We start from the raw sequence: 18,139 nt of genomic DNA on the forward strand, positions 1-18,139 counted from the left end.
TGCATTTGAAGTATAGGTTTGCAGTGTCAACAGAATGATATTTCATCCTCCATATTTCTTCTCTTTGATTTCTGTAATCATATATTTTACCTAAACAGGTTGGTTTGAATAAGAAATATAGTATTCTCATTCTCTATATTAAACCTAACTGCAGCAGAATCTTACCTATTTCATCACGGCAGTAAAAATCTTGCTAAGTTACTTATTATTATTAACATTCACATTGTCATACTGAAAAATATCAATTCTTAATAAACTGTTTCTGTATTTTTTTTTGATTGGGGAGGAGGGTTGCTTGTTTATAATGCTCTGGGCTAATTTTTTCTGCTTCATATATGAACATCTTCAGCTTTTACCTAATATTTCAGAAAGAATGAAAAACACCCAGCAGGTGCTCTTTTAAAGGTTCTCTCTCACATGCTTCCCTTTGCCAAAGTCTGACAATAGTACCTAACTAATATTGACTCCTATCAGGGACATTAGTAACACAACCAGCTAATGCACTTTTTCCCCTCAAAAAAGTTCCTATGCTCAAAATGTACAAAAATGAATGATTTCAAAGTCCAATTAAAAGAGAAAGATTGCAACACTCACCACTGGCTATAAACATGCTCATACAGTCGAAGGCTTGTTGCAAAGACCAACTTGCATTTGTGCCTACTGCTGAGACTGCCAATGCAAAAGTCACGTACAATTAATCTCATGATTCTATACCTAATTCCTTAGCATGTTACTCCACAAAATGTTAATATGCAAATTACCTGGAAATGCACTGCTCTCTCCTCTTATTTCTTTCTAGGGCACTTTTACAACACTCATCAGCAATTACTGGAATCGACTTCTAGCAACATGCATACTATGCCATAACTAACACCTAGCCCGCGCATCTTGCAACATCTTAGCGTCTCCTTGGAGAAGAATGTGTTCAGTGAAATTATTTCTTTTCTTTTTGAAAGAGGGATGACAGAAAAACAATACGGGGATTGTGCTGTAAAACTTGCTGCCAAAGCCCAGATCACACGAAGCATGCAAGTTTTAAGTTTTGCTATCAATTCAGTCCACCCCAAAATAGTTCAAAAAGCCAAATGTCCTCATTAACTGAAGCTAAGCAACTAGCAGGCTCAACTCATCCTGTATTTTTAACGGTTCATAAACTCTCAGACGTTGAGCCAAAAGAACACTAATGTAGGTACACGTTCTGACCACTTTCCCCACTTTACTGACAATGAGTTTCAGAAAGCCCAAATTTCTACTGTATTTCATACTGGTCTTATCATTTCTAGTTCACATGTTGCTATTTTTTAATTATGAGAAGAACTGCATTACATGCAACTTCTCTCAAATACCCACTGTGGCTGTTTTCCCTGGTAAAAATCAGTTCAGAGGTGAATGGATGAAACCCTGTCACAACCTGGGTTATGCGAGTGGTCTGAAACTCTCATTTTTGAAAATGAGAAAAACAGAAAGACAAGTGTATCTGACATTTTCTAAAACAAGCAGCTGGGAGGGCTCTCTATATGGTATCAATGTTTCAAGTCAGTATCTTAGGCTGTCCAAAACTCTCAGAGCACTGCATAATAAAATGTATTAAGCATGGAAATAAGAGTTGGCAGATAGAGGTTCTATCCCAAACTCATTCACTATATTGTTGTATGACCAAAGACAACAATCACTTCATATCTGTTTCACCAAATTATAGATGATGGGTAAATGTCCATGTTTTATCCGGAATGGATACAGAAAAGATGAATCAGCATTTGTGGTATACTGAAGAGAGAGGTTTCAACCTCTGTCTTTGCTCTAATGTGCTCTATCGTTAATGTTAAACACTTGCTGAACCAAAAATGAAGGAGTCATCTTCAATCAGATCATTAAAAAACATTTTGACATTTACTGAGTGATACATTCAAGGAGGACAGGAGCATCTCCTATAACTCTGCAGTGATCCCTACACACTGTTACTCTATCTTCTCTCTGACATACCAAGACAATCTAATGGCACAGCACATTAGGCTTTTGAACGTGGCATTACTGAAGCTATAGGAAAAATGAAACTGTAACACAAATAGCGGAACAATGCAACTAAAAACTTACCGGAAACCAAAAATAATTTTATGCTGGGATTAAATTCTGATTTCTGCAGCACAGTTAAAAACAAACTCCCACCCTTGCATCTAACAGCAGCATATGGGTGGGACAAGAAAAGAATGTAGCTGTACAGAGAAACATATCTAACAAAAGAACATCCTTTTCAAGGAAATCTGACCTCAAGTTCACAGTAAAAATTCTTCTCAAACATTTACTTAGTCCCTGTGCAGTCCCATCTGTTTGCTATACATTCACAGCAGCAGTAGAAGAAGTATAAGCCTTCAGTCTCTCTAATATCTCTGTTCCTCCTCTGATGTTGTTTGAGTAAGGGACAACTCCAACCTCAGTTACAACATGCTGTTATGCCTACATCAAAAGTAGATTTTTTTCCTCCTTGTTTAATCTTACAAATGGAAGATTTCCCAGAAAATTTTATGATGAGTGTTAACAGAAGGAGTGAAATGCTTCAAAACTAGTACATTTATGTAGACAGAAGGAACTGTTTTTAACCATACCTCTAACTGACTACCATAGCCTTTATGAATCTTCTGGGAAACTGTGATCAAAGCAGCCATTGATGCCCACCTGAGAACACAGGATCAGACTGAAAATAGCTCTTCTGGACTGAAAGCTCATTTCTTTTTCCTTAATGCAACTGATTCCTTCAGATAACTACTGAACCCTGACACGCCAATCCGCGCTGTTCCTGTAACACAGATGTAACACTTAATACTAAAGAACTGGCTTAAGTCGCCAACTGGAGATCATGGGCAAATCTCTGGGTAATATAAAGATAGCAATCACTGCACTGCACTGCACCAATCATGTAAGATGGAGAGGGAAGTCGCGGAAAGAGAGAGAGCGTGCCCAACGCACACTGACTTGCGTCAGTCTTTATGCAACAGCCACTGCAGCGCCTTGGTGTTCAAAGCAGATGTCTGAATCCTCGTTGTGGTTCTGCGTTAACCCAAGATGCAAGGTAATGTAAATGCAGACATCAGAAGATAAACACAACTCCAGATGGTAAGAATATGCAATAGTAACAGGAGCTCTACCCTATGCATATAGGCAGTCTTTAAATTTCACTTCTGAATCATCTCCTTTTCCGAAGCAAAGACTTCAGTCTAACTTACGAATAAGTCAATGAGGATGGTATCTAACGTGTTTGAAAACACATGCCTGCTTTTAGTCCAGCTTTCAACACATACTGATAAACTCAAACACAAAATGAAAACGAATTGTTTTCCCAGCTACTTACTTTTGCCGCTCCTATTTGTTCTTTCCGAAACTTCTCCAGGGGTGCTATTAGCACGTCATTAGCGTTCTGGATCTGAAAAGTTAAACAGAAAGCCCATCTTTTCAATACAGAGTATTTGCAGAAAGTTGGAGTCACTGTAACTCTGTCAGTCTACAGGACTGAAAAATTCAATTGTAAATATTCTAGTGAGAACATATGGGTGAGACTCAAATAATTATGACTCTTTACGTAACACATACTACACACATGTTCACTAGTCTGTAATGGATCATTACCTTGAATAATTAAAACAGTTTTAAGTAATGATAAAGTAAGTTTATCCACAATGTATAGAAAGGATTTCTGGTATTTCACTTCTGCTTGTTACATCTACCTTAATACTAGAAATATAAAATGAAAATTTCCAGGAATATGTTTTGGCAGAACTGAGAAGACAAGCACAGTAGTGACAGCACTGTCTAAAAAGAGCAGAGCCTTACAAACCTTGGCAGCTGAATCTTTTCTTTTCAGCTGTCTCCTTGGATTATATACCTAGTTATACTGAACAGAAACGAGTAAGGCAGCGAACTTTAAAAATAAAAGTGACTAATTTATAAAATGCTCGAAACTGGATTCCTTCACTAGTTTAGTTCTTAAACTAAGTTAAAATACCCTGCAGCTATTTTTATTATTTTAACCGAAACTAGGATTCCTAATTAATCACACTTTCCCTCTCAACGTCTTTGTTTATTTAGTGTGAACCAAACTCTAGCAACCCCTCTCTGAAGGCCATTCACAGTAGGGACCAAACACAAATGGTCCCTTGTTATTTGGGCTGGAGACACATGGGTAGCAGAGCGCAAATACTAGTCTTGCCATCGTGCTACATATTAAAGAAGGCAGTATGACTTAACCGTGTGCCTTTTGGGGACAGACAAAATAACAAACTAAATTAATTTTTCCTAGAAAAAAATCAGAAGAATCATTATGCATAAACTTACATAAAACCCAAGCTTATGACACACTTGAATCATTACATTGGGCTCTTCCTGGGAAGGGCGTATTCTTTTTTTTTTTCCTTAATAAAACATTTTTCTACTCCTCTTCCTTTATCATCATACTCACGATAATAAATATTGTTATTTATTTATTGTTGTTATGTTGTTATTAATATTATCTTTTCCTAATACATTTTTTTTCTACTTTTCAGGAAAAATACAGTTTTCTTTTTGCTACAGCTTGCTACTCAAAAACCACATTTCCTAAAACATTCCTCATTTCATACAAGCACACAAATTGCATACCCCTTTCCTGAAAACTGCCAAAATATCAGAGATAAAGCATAATAAAATACATTATAAAAATCTATTATACTAACTACATGTAAAGTTTTAGGTTTCATGTGTCTGCATGAATAATTTCTTTGCTCTTCAGTGGTCCAGTCTTTACCATAGTCAGGACATTCCTCATTTGGGCTTTGGCATGTTTGGAGGACTGGGCAAAGCCAACATGCAGCTAAGCCAAATGTGAATGAATACAGCTCTTGTAACTCTTCTGTAACAATAATTGACAAGTTACATTGTTATCAGAGCACAAAAGCTTCCCAAAAGGCTGTAATAGTAAACACATAGAATAGAAATAGTAAAATATGATCCTATTTTCTAACATTGCAATCTGAAAGACCACTGAATCACCATTTCTCTCACTAGGGCAGCAATTTTAGGAAAAGTCAAGACCCTCTTTGACACGCTAATGTAAAAAAGTCCAAGGCAGCAAAAGCAACACTTGATGACGCAAGGTTTGACGACGCAGCAATCAGAACTGGCTGCATTTTAAAATAGACATTAGGCACTGAGGATGAAAAGAGTTTGGCTTTGCTGAGCTTTTACTGCATTCAATGTATGTCATCAGTTAGACTGCAATGTAACGCAACGTAACGTTGTTCTCCAAGCAGACGTTTCCCCAGAAGACGCAGACTTTTAGGCAACATCTAGCAATCTAACTAAGACTGGACACTTTCTATGAGGCAAGGTACAGGCATGTAACAAAAAATAATCCCTATCCCAGGGACTGCAAATAAGGCAGATGAAAGTTAACAGGGCTGCAAAAATGTTAAGCGACTTGCTCAGAATCACATAAAATTGCACTGCTTACTTCTGGAAGGAGCAACTGGAAGTTTTGACAGCCTATATGGCACATGGATGGCTTTTGGCATACACTGAAAGCACAAAAGTTTGCTGGAGTCACAGGCGCAGAAGTATGGATGTATTTTTTTCCTTCTTTTTCACATACAAAATAAGTTTCACTTAGTGACCTGAATTCCAACAACCATATTTTTCTGTTTTTGAAAGCATGTCACATACAGTAATAATATATTAAGCACTTCACTATTCATTTAAAAGTAATTCATATTATTGAACTAGTTACTACAGATGTCAACAGTCATTGCTAATCTCCAAACTAATTCTGCACGGAGCCGAATATGCCTCTTCACCTTGCTCCAAGCTATCACATTTAGGTAGTCTCTATGTCAAATCAGGAGACCTTCCTTCACATACTGGCAGCCTTAAAATGATTGAAACACACTTACTACTACTGGTCTTACTCAACTCTGCTGCAAAGCGACTGAAAAATCTTGGAAGAAGAGAATCCTGCTTCAGCCAGTAGGAAAGAGGATGCTCATAAGAAGTATACGGCATCCTGAGGAGTAATCTAGGGAGTAAGTAGCATGGCTGGATTGAAGCCCAATATTATTCCCTCTTATACTAGTAGGCATGGGCAGCAGATATTGCAAGAGCAAATAAAAGGTGGTGCTCAGTTCAAGACAGAGTCTGCTGAACAGAACTGCTGAGCCATCTTAACAAGAGTGCTGCAAGTTTGTCCCTGTGCCAAAAGCTTCTCCTGACAAGAGTATGGATGTGCGATTTGTTTCCCAGCAAAATTATAAATGGACAAGTAACGGGCATTTGCTTTGGGAAAAGCTTGTCAGCAAAGCACCAGAGAGAAGCCTGGCTGATGCACTTTGGCAGCCCCGATCGCAAGGTAGAGATTGCTCAGCTCTGCAAAGGCTCCCTTCTACGTCCACCTGACTGTGCCGTGCTTTTGTAAACCAAAAAACACAGAGCAGAGAGAGATTTCGCCTTATGTATTTATTTACTTATTCATTTATTTTCTTTACTGATTCCTGTAACTGCAATTATATTATAATTAACTTGTTCTGGGTTCTCCTCTCTGAACATACTTTAAGTAGAAGAAATTGGTAAATGGCCAATTTTTCTTTCCCTCGAAATTAGGAAGGTAGTTCTCCCATGACCGTGCAATGTGATTTTTTGGGGTAATCCAGCATGTTCACGGTGCAGGTCTAATAGAGCAGCTTACTTCCTGCCAAGACAACAATCCGTTCCTTGCTCAGTTATTGTGCAAGGTTGAAATCAAAGACACTTGGAACAGGTAAACAGTGCCAAAAAGACTGTAAATAGCAACTTCAGAACTCCATCTTGTGCTTCTAGTACAGATCTTTTCTTTAAAAGCTTATTCAAATTAGTCACAGCTTTTTGTGTGTTTTAAAGTTTGTAAAGTTTTAAAGGCTTTCTTGACCCCACAGAGTTATTGAACACTGCACAGTTCCCCCTGCCAGGGCTGCTAACGTACAGCAGTCTCAATCACATACTGCACTACTTTCTCTAACAGTTTCTCACTCTTCTTCCAGAGGGCAAAAAAAACCAAACAAAACAAACAACCTCCACATCATTACAACTTAGCATCAGTTAACAGCCTAGACACATAACAGGTAGACGTAACAGGAAAATATTACTGTGACAGTTAAGAAAGTTTTATTAGACCTAGTAAAAAAGAGATTTTTCTAAAATAAACAACTTAATCAACTTTCTAACTTTGATATATGTAACTCCCTCTGTTTAGCTTTGTTGATAAAAGTATCATTAAAGTAAGTATCACCAAACACACACCGTATTTGTTTAAAATACTTGAAAAAACATTTAAAAACTTGAAAATACTTTTCACAAGCCAGCTTTGACAACTTATGCCATCTTTAGTTTGGATAAATACAGTACTTCAGTATGGTCTGACCCCCTTCAAGCGAAAGTGATGAATCGCCTTAAGCTTTTCTCCTTCAGGTTCTTCCACCTTTCCAGCCCCTCCCCTTTCTTTCCAGTAGGATGCTGAAAAACTGAATTAATGTACTGAGATTAAACTGTGTTTTTCACACATTACAGAGAAACTCCACATCTTGGGGAGATTTTTAGGGTAACAATTTCTTTAATTTTTCCTTGTTACTAAAAGGTTCACTCAGTAGAACGAAGAAAAAAAATCAACATGAACCAACACATTTGTATGGGAGTCATAATTACTACATGACGTTAGAAAGGGAGGAATAAATGTTTTTTGTAAACTTATCTGAAATTTTCCATTTCTAGATTTTCTTAAATGTAACCCAACGTTAACTTCTGGAATAAGTCTTCAATCACACATTATATACCAAATAAATAGCTTCCTTAAAATTGCATTTTTGGCTAATTCTGAACTCAATTTCTGCTTTGATGCTTTTGTTTCCATACAAATACATGTACACAATTTACACAATACTACGGTGTAAGCAATGTACTGACTTTTTATTTGGGGTAGATTTCTTTTGCACATGAAAATCTTGTGCAAGTAATTCAAAATAAATTCCCATAAAAGCTTTATATGAGAACATATCACGCCTCTCCATTTGCTATTTATGAAACATAGAATTCTTCACAAATAGTTTTTTAATTACTTTTATTAAAACTGACTTCACCTTGTCTTTGAACTGATTGCAATATTTTTTTTTTACTCCTGTTTCCCCAGCTTTCATAGATTCATAGGCTAATTTAGGTTAAAAGGGACCTCAGGAGGTTATCTATCTAGTTCAACTCTCCTGCTCAAAGCAGGGTCAGTACCGGACACACACCAGGTTGCTCAGGGCACTGCCCAGGCAGTTCTGGAAAACTTGCAAAGATACATATTGCCCAACCCCTCTGGGAAACCTGTTGCGGTGCTTGACTGTCCTCCTGGTGGGAAATTATTTCCTTATTTCAAGTTGGAATCTTTCATTTTAGTTTAATTGTCCTTCTGCTGTGCACTACTGTTCACCTGCTGTGCACAGCTACTTTTCAGTCAAATATAAAATGTCAGTCTCAAATATAAAATATGTCAGACTTGAGACAGTAGCTTATATATTCGCAAACAGAAGCTATTGGACCTATGCATTAATGCCTTTGCTCCATATAGCATCTGAGGGGATACACACATAAGCAGAAAATGCCACAGGACTAGGACCAATGTTCTGCTTTTTCAACAGAAAGAGAATCAACTTTCTAGTCCTAAGTTTGGTATATGATAGGGTATGTGATAAGCAGTATGATGCAAGTATGCACTACTTTTACTTAGGACCAGTGGACATGCACGGAGATTTTGTTTAACTCAGATACTGATGCAGCTGCTTATTAAATAGTAAATACTAATGTGTCCCCAAACTTTTAATCCCTGAAGTGCTTTACAAGTTTTGAGCTTCACCTTGCAGTCTACAAATATTAAGTTGGAGATACAAGAAGAATTAATACATCTTAAACCCTATATTTTTATTTGTATGACTAAAGACATTAGGCAGCTCACAGAAGAAAACAAGTAACAGGATTCCCAATGACAGAAAAAGAAGACGATACCAGGTGAGGCATTTTTCAAGTAATAGAATTAGGAATTAAATCAAGATCATCTGAACTATAGTGAAATGCTTTAACTGTTAAAAGAACTTTGTTTTACCTTTTGCATATGTAAAAAAAATTAATTTTGCTCTGAATATGCTACAAGTGTTTTTCATTGCAACATAGAATTATCACACTTTCATGTTGGAAATGAAACCGATTTCCCTGGAGCGTTTAATGACTCATGAGTTCTGAATGCTGACAAGTATTAATTTGCTTCATGTTGTTATAAGACTTACGCAAGGCAACAAATCTCATAGCTAATATATTCACAATAATGTAGAAATAGTGTAGAAATATATTGCTCTGCCAGAAGAAAAGAAATAATTTAATCTGAAAACCTTCTCCCCTAAATCCTAATAATTCCTAATGTTCTGATCAGTCAGAGAAAAGAACATTTCTTTCTATCTGTGGCAATTATCAATAGCTCCTAATCAATACAACTTCAAATACAAAAAGAGAGGAAATGCAGACACACAGCTTTTTTTACTATGTACCAAGATTACATGCTACACAGAAGATAAACATGTCATCACGAAACGTTAGCCTTGTATTTAAGTCTGCAGTTTTCATTTAAGAATTTAAAAATCATAAATAGGACATAAACCTAATAATGTGCATTTCAGTGCCTACAGTTTCTTGACATAAGTAGGACAAGTATTGTTACAGCTTTTTAAGGTTTTTAAGGAAAACTGTTCACAGACAAATTGCATATGTACAAAACAATGCATACAGATCCTACCAAAGAATATCCAAACTTTTTCAAAAAAAAAATCACTACCGATTCCAGTTATTTCAAGCAAAATTGAAATGCAGATGATGTTAAAGAATGTTCAGAAGATGATGAAGTTTTAACCATACACTAGTAATAACTTAGGACAGATATTTCTATGTACAATCTGTAATGGAATATTTTAGGTTCTTAGCACTAGCTTTTTGCTATATCAGTTGGTTTTAATAAATTGTCACAAGGGAATGCTTATAAATCACACACCAGTTGAGGCTGGAAGTGGTAACACATGGTGCAAAAATTACTATCCTGTAAGTTTTTTTTAAATGTACATCTTTTTTTTATTTTCTATGTTCTATAGCCAGTGCTGATGTTAACAGAAAAAAAAGCATCCTTTAATTTCTTGTAAGAAAATGTTTACAAATAAAGCAATGTAGTGTCATGCCTGAAAAGACTACTTCTTGAAGCAGTCAAGCAATTAAGAAGTCGGAGAACATACACAAAAGCCTGCCTTTAGCATAGGAAGGCTAGTCTCTGTAAGGAGTCCTCTTGAAACATTAAAGAAACTATCCTCCAAGGAACAATTTAGAGTGGGAACCTAAACTTGAGGTGCTAGATCTTGTCAAGAAGCTTTCCTTCTCCATTGATTATAGACAAAGCACAAGAAAAATCAGCTACCTTTCGATAAAGTCAGTCTTTGTGAAAATCCCTGCCTCACATTCTACCATCAACCTATTAAACCGAAACATTTTTATTCTACCAAGTACATAGTGATATAAGGTGTACGCATTCAGAAAAAAAGAAGGTATACAGATGTAATATTTTAAATAAACACTGCCACCATTATTTCAAATTCTGTGTATCTTGACTTTCTAACTGGTAAGGGTCTTGGTAAATAAAGGCTTACCAGTGTTTTTTTTTTTTCCAGAATGCCTATTTTTAGGTAGATAAACCACACTCAAAATAAATATTCACTATTTCAGAAATATTTCTTTCTGGAGAGGTAAGGGAAGATAGGGGTTTGGCTGGAAGCATCCATATTTCACATACAAAAGTCCTACACAAAGAACAGTCTCTCTTTTTATCTCTGTGCCCTCCTCTAATGATGTTGTGGTATAACCATACCTAGAGATCAGCTCCCATTCAGCTTCCATGAATGTCTCTTTCTATTTCAAGGCTCTGATCCACTGACAAAGCCAGAGACGGGTATATAAGTTGCATCGGCTTTTGTACCATCCAGCAGGAGAACTCCCTCTTCGTCCCTTAAAACTTACCTGAAGAGAAACTGCTTGCACATGCAACTCTGTTGGAGAGAGAGGCGAGTGCTACAGCAGAGCACAGGAGCTCACTTACGGAGAACTGAATTTGATTCTGAAAGAGAGGCCTTGGGAAGACTGTATGATTTTCAGCCTGTTGTGGTGGAATGCTTACCATCTCATATCCTCACCACAGACAGATTCTCCTGGAGAGCTCGAATCTCTCTGGCATGCAAAAGCTTATGCTGAGGACCCCAGGAGAGAGTGATCTGAACACCAGGAGGGCAATCCGCCTCAACGGTCCCATTTTGCCTTAACTCCCCCTACACAGCATTGCTTTGTTTGAGGCACTGTCTCAAACCCTGCGTTCGTCAAGCCTTAATTTTTTCCCTCTGCTCATCCAGCTTTCTTCCCTTACAATGCTGGGAATCCCATGCAAGTAGGAGATCTGCAGCTCTAGAGAGCTTATTTCCCCGAAACATTAAATCCCTTGAGAATTAGCCACGCATCTGACCTGACCTACTGCCCTTCCTGCTTAACCATGGCGGCACTGCAGGAATTTAAAAGGGAAGAAATGAAAAAGAAAATTCCGAGAGGCATGTGCTGGCGTAACAGAGACTGAAGCAGAAAGGAAAAGAGAAGATTAAAAAGCTATTTTTAAATCAGATGTTCAGTTCTGTTAACCCCTCGAGTCCAAGCCAATTATTGCAGAAGTTCATTGAATGTGCACCATTGCAAGACGGGGCATCTCTTTCTCACATCTGTCAAGGTAATCATGCTGCTCTCTACTGCAAAAAAACCTGCATATCTTCATAGTTTTTTCATTTCTTTTTGTGAATAACATTATTCTCTGTCTCTGGATAGGATAAGACCCTTTGCAGAGTTAATAGCCTGCAGAGGTGATATTAATTCTAACGCTGCTCTTTTCTCCTCCAGCCTCCAGTACAGCTGGGCTAGAGGGCAAGTTAGGTAGAAAATATCACACCAACTGTAACTGAGGCAAGCACTACAGGAGTAAATATTATTCCCAAGTTGAGAAGGAAAAGAAATAATGTTTTATAATGTTTTATTTCCAGGCCTGGAAGCAGTTGTACCATTTTGTGTGCTAACAGCACAAGGAAATGCCAAGGACCTCTCTGAGGGAAGCCAGTTCAAGGAATTCCCCAAAATCAAATAGCCCTGCTCAAGCTAAGAAGATTGCCAAATAGGATATAAGAAGAAGTAAGTCTTGCAGACAATACCGTGACTATGTTTGTGATCATTAACCAGATATGGCCTAGTCTTGTTGACCTGGGAGACCAAATACCAGGACGTCCTCTAGAGGTTCTCTCTCCCATTTAGTATTGTTTCTTTTGTTTCTCCTGAATATCAGGCAAGTAAGAAAATGTTAAACTCTAAAATCTATATATTTTGCAAGCTCACTGGCAAAAAGAGTGAGCTCATGTCATTTCAGAAATACTCTATCACACTACCTTTTCCTGAACTATCCACTATCATATTAAGGAAAGCATGTTATTAAAAAGAATTGCTTAAAAACATTTTTATTACAATAGCATTTCAGTACATGAACCTTTAAATAAAATGTTTTATAAAACACATTACATTCATTTTAAACCCAGCATTCTCAAAGTTGCTTCATTTGTGTCCTGTCTTCCAGAGCTGCTGGAGTATTTTGTGCGTATGCTTTTCTGAGATGTCTCCAGATCCTCCTAACTGAGGTGAAGATGAACTCTGCTCTCTCAGGTATTGGATACAACATAGTGGACAAATGTAATCAAATGAAGCCCAAATCATTCTCAAGCATTTTGCCTTTTTTGTGGTATCTCAATCTCCATGGCAAGCTGGAACATTTATGGTATTTCAGCAACTTAAAGGCCCCAATATCTAGTACTGACTTTCATAAAACAAGTAGGTTAACTCTCTGAATGAAAGGAGGCAGCGATATCCTTGTCGTCTGCAGCGACCATGGGACAAACGTTCCTTTCTTCCCGCTACAAGATGAGGCTTTTATCTGATCCTGAAACCCTGGATTTTTGAGACCACTTTGTATTAACTTGGCTTAACCTTCCATGGGACCAATGAACAACAGAGAAATAAGAACTTTAAGAGCTGGCAAGAGATTACGGGAAAAAAAAAGGAAAGCTTTACAAGTTCCAATAATAGCACCCCAAAATAACCTGGCCCCTACTAAAATAGGGCATGCACTGCCAACATTATAACCTGACAGAACACATTTGTGCCTCAGTAACTGCTCTAGCAGTAAGAAGAGAGCCTCAAGAGCTGATCATAACTTATCTCACTCATTCGACATTAAATGTCCACATTTGAGATGGTCTTTGAAGGTTCTCCTTATAATTAGTGGAGAGTAATAAGCATGCAATTCCTGTGACTCATTTTGGACAACTTACAGATCAGGTATCAGGTATATCTCATTTGTAAGTTGTGTCCCATGATAAAACTGCCAGGTTCTCTGCAATCAGTCTCAGTAGAGTTTGCTTCTCTGTTTGCATGAAAATAACTCTTAGTATATGTATAAAGCGCAAATTAACATTACTTAGCTGTTTGCAAAAGAAAGTAAATCAGTGTCTAGGACCTTGGCCCTGCAGTCTGCTCTAACTCAGAGATACTGCAAACCCATCTAAAGTTCTACAGGATATCACAAAGAAATCGAGGACTAAGCAAAAGAGTCACTTCTGATTCAGTAGAAAGCAGGTACATTTGACAGAGCCAGCATGAACATTAGAAGATTCACGAGATGTTAACGCTTCACAGTTACAGTCTCAAAGGTATATGACACCCCTGATATGTAACCAAGCAGCTGAACTACAAATGAATAATCCCCAGTGATCAAGAATAAATTACTGAAGTAGTACAACAAATGAAATTGGATAACAAATTACTTATGTCAGAACTTGCAAGAAAAAAAGAAAGTCAAACACATTTTAACAGAATTCTCTGAAGAGAGGTTAAATAGGGGCCACATAAATTCAACGTTATTATAAAAATAATAGGTAATACAGAATAGGGCTTATTCTTTGGCATCAAAGGAAATCATATTGTACCTCTTGACTTCCTTTTATTTAATTAATTTCCAGCATAGTTATTACAGTATCACTGGTGCATGTGTAGAGCACTGGCATAGGAAAACTCAAAATGGAAGAAATTTTAAGGTACTTGTTTGACCTAAGCTATAGTATATGTTGAAATCCAAACTTGCCATAGTACAGCACCTCTCTTTAAGACGAGCCTTCATTCAGGCTTGGAAATAAGTGTTCTGCTCTCTACCATAGAGTCCCATTACAACATATAACTTCCACTAAGGAGACTTTCTGTCATTAACTAATATTAACCAGTCCTAGAACACAGCAGCTAACTGCACGTCTGATATTTATGAATTTATTAAAAAAACTCATTAAAGCTCTTGAGTATGCAAATCAACAAACATTCAAATGCAAACAGAAAAACAGAGATCTTCAGAAATCCCACCACCTCCTCCTGCTCATTTAACTCTGTTCCAGAAACATTACTATGTTACCTAAGGACAGGTTAAGTATAGGATAAGTTTCTAACACAGAAAGTATTTTATAGAACTTTACAGAAAGTAACAGGTCTTGTAAACGATTTCAAACATTTTATGACTCTTTGTCTTAATGAGTTATTCAGCTCTTCATGAACAGCAACTGCAACAGACAGTAATTAGTGACTTCAAGACTGGACTTTGGTTTTAGACACTGCTCAGTGAAAAAGAAAATATAGAGGGAACGAAAAACAAAGGCACTTAGATAAGAATAATCATATCTTGAAGTTATGGCAGCAAGTTATACATACATCTCAATAGTTTTCCTTCCCTGGCTGAAGATATATTTGCAGGGAAAATAAAGAGTAAAATGTCTATATTTTAAAAGATTTTAAAAAGATATAAAAATGGTGTTTTAGGATATCTAGGTAAAATATATTATCTACAAATTCATTTAATACTTCTGTTTAATGCTATTTCCATTTAACTATCTTGTTCACTCATTGCATCCATTTGCTTGTGATGTCTCTGGAGGAAAAAACTAAGTATTCACTCCATCTGCTTTAAATTCCACATTCGCGAATTTGCAACAAGCTTAGAACAGTCTTTGTTGGCTTATAAATATTTAAAGAGAAAACAGCATTATACTTAAAATTCTCAGAATTGTTGTTATTTTACAGTAATTAAGTTTTAATGTTTGAATGCTAATCTATTTTGGTTATAAATACAAGATTCCGGGGTATTATCAGATCACTAATTCCTGAAGCATAACTTTGAATGCCATCAAGATAACCCACTCATTTAATTACCACCGTTTGCACGTGGAACAGAAATTGCATTTATTATAATCACCTCTACTAAATGCATCAGTATTTGACAAATCAAGCTAACTATTAAACTATTCAACTATTAAAGATATCTTGATAGCTGATGCTTCAACTCTCCTGCTGAGTCGAAAAACTGCCACAGATACATATCAATCACTACAACTAGCAGTAAGAGGCTACAAACCTTCCACATACCCAGCGAGAAAGCTGTTTCTGATAACATGTAGTGGCAACAAGATGTCTGCCTGACTAGTTATATTGGCAGCCTTTCCAAATTATTTACGTCATATAATATAATGTAGTCTGTATGGAGAAAGCAGATTTTTTTTCTTGGAGGAACATTACAAGTCTTTCAAGCACTCAAAACTTCTGAAATCAAATTCCTAGAAACACCTTTATGTTAATTTACATCTTTAAGGCATTCAAAATAATACTTTAAAAAAATGGACTGCTGAAAGCAATCATGTTCCATATAGATACATACATGTATGTGTATATATAAAGTCAGATATTTTACTATTTTCCTATAAAGAGTCTCATCTTTATTTTATTGCAAATTTTAAAAGACTGCTATACTTAATTTTCTTTTTAGAGGGTTGAAGTGAAGAGCCAGATTAAACACCTCAAATATTTGACCACAACAAGGTCAGACCGTATCTTTTCCAGATACCATCATATTCAATACTACTCTATGAACTTAAATTATAATATGAAAAACATGGGATGATGCTAAACTTTAAAAAAACTTAAAATTTTTAATATAGTCTTTTTTAATATATTTGGTCTTTTCAAAAAAAATCATACCACAAATCTACATTTAAATTGAAGTATTTTAAAATAAGAGATTACGTAATGAAATGTATACTTTCAGATATTATTATCTGCAAATAATATACATATGAATGAAAACAACTTTCAAGAAAGGCAACACAACACACTACATGAGAAGCAAGGAAATTAGGTGAAGAAACGAAAAACATTACTTAAAATAGATAACATAAAAAGTAGTTGCCTTCTACTTACAATCCAGCAGTACAAGAAATAATAGGATGCTTGACAGAAACTATCAGTTGATAAAAATGCTAAGAAATAAAAATGAGTTTGCACCAGTAATACATAATCTAATTAAGAAGCTGATTTCCAGAGTTCATTATCAAGGCAAAAATTTTTGAATTATGTTGAATGCTGAATTATTAAAGAACATGGCTAATTTTATCACTGTTAAAATCACAAAGTAGTTAATAAATTCAAGGAAATCACATTTAAGATTCAGGAATGTTTCTAGGGTGAGCATATACTTCTCTCTCCTCTCCCACTCACAGCACTACAAACTGGCAAAGGAGTCCCGTATTCTCTGAAATATTAGATAGTCTCCAGAAGAAGTACTGATGTACAAAACAAATTCAAAAAACCAAACAAATTCAGATAGGTTATGCTTAATAGTGCAGTTGCATTGGTTGGGGAAAAAATTAAAAAACTGCCGTCATAAGGAAATATGATTCATTCTAAAGCTCAACTTGTTCCGTACGTCCTCTTTTCTCACGGTTATCCCCTTCTCCCCTTGTAATCAGATTTTAAAAAATCATAAAATAGTAATAAAAAAAAAATACAGCTTTTCTCAGGTGTCATCTCTCTATTCCCAATGGTAAATACTATCCTGAGCTAGTGTTAGAAGTAACAAATAAAAATATAAACACTGGGATGCTGTTAATTAATCTTCGTGGGGAAACTAGGATGCAAAGAATGAAACCAAGGGAATTGTCCAGACACGGGTTACTCTTACTGTCCTCCCACATTAACCAGTAACAAAATTGACTTCATTCCTCTCTCAGTCTGCCTTGCCAAGAAAACGATCTGAATAAAGGGCCCTCACTAGAAATAAAACTTTGGAGGATGGAGCACTGCTTAAACTTTGCCTTGCTGATGTACACGCTGCTCAACTGAATTACAATTTCTGCACAAGCTAGTCACAGCCCACCAGTCTGACTGTGTCAGCTGCTGCTCCTGGCGTCCTAAATAGTGACAGAGGAATAAACCTGTAGCATCTAGGGACTGACATTAGGCTTCCTCCATGGCTGTGGACCTCACAGTGGTTTTCCAGAGCTTTGCATCTCTTAGCTAGGCTACCGTAGCATGCCCTAGAAGGTGTCCCACAAAGGACAATGGAAGTCTGCAAAGAATATTAGCGCTCAAGCTTTTGTTTTTTTTCCCAGCTTGTTGTTAGTTTCTGAGTAAAATTCAAGGTAGTGGTGATTCTTCAGTGTAGTGATTACGGGCTGGGAAGTATCAAAGAGTTATTCAGCATTACGCAAAAATACTCCTTGCTAGCGTTCTACAGTGGTAATCCGCAAGTAGAGAGTTAAGCTTTTATAATGTTTTACCCCTGACACTACCACAGAACCAATCGGAAAAAGAAGGATGTGCTGTCTACTTAAAGCTACTTACAGACCAACAGTACAGTAAACTAAGCTCCTCTAACAGTATCTTTTTTAGACCATCTTTAATTCAGGTTCTCCAAAAGATACTTGGCCACAGCTGCACATCTAAAATTAGGTTCCTAAATCCATTTTTAGGAAATTTTCATTGCAGGGCAGTTCTAAGAATTCATATCTGAACATGCAAGCTACAAACTTTGTCAGTCTATAACCTTTTACATCTGAGGGGATCGTAACAGGGTGGAATATCCTTTTAACTAACATAACTATTACTGCATCCTAAAAGCAAAAATGGAACCCCA

The 18,139-nt window shown here is 36.6% G+C and overlaps 1 protein-coding gene across 2 annotated transcripts in view; it reads right to left on the bottom strand.

Moving 5' to 3' along the window:
- The window catches only part of ARHGAP42 (Rho GTPase activating protein 42), a 165,970-nt gene that overhangs the window by 75,084 nt on the left and 72,747 nt on the right, over window positions 1–18,139 (bottom strand). For both annotated transcript variants that reach the window (XM_068930400.1, XM_068930401.1), the window contains exon 5: window positions 3,347–3,418. In XM_068930400.1, the coding sequence (XP_068786501.1) occupies window positions 3,347–3,418 (72 nt within the window). The remainder of the gene's footprint in view (window positions 1–3,346; window positions 3,419–18,139) is intronic.

This window comes from Struthio camelus, chromosome 1 (assembly GCF_040807025.1).
Source record: "Struthio camelus isolate bStrCam1 chromosome 1, bStrCam1.hap1, whole genome shotgun sequence".
In the NCBI taxonomy this organism is placed as follows: domain Eukaryota; kingdom Metazoa; phylum Chordata; class Aves; order Struthioniformes; family Struthionidae; genus Struthio; species Struthio camelus.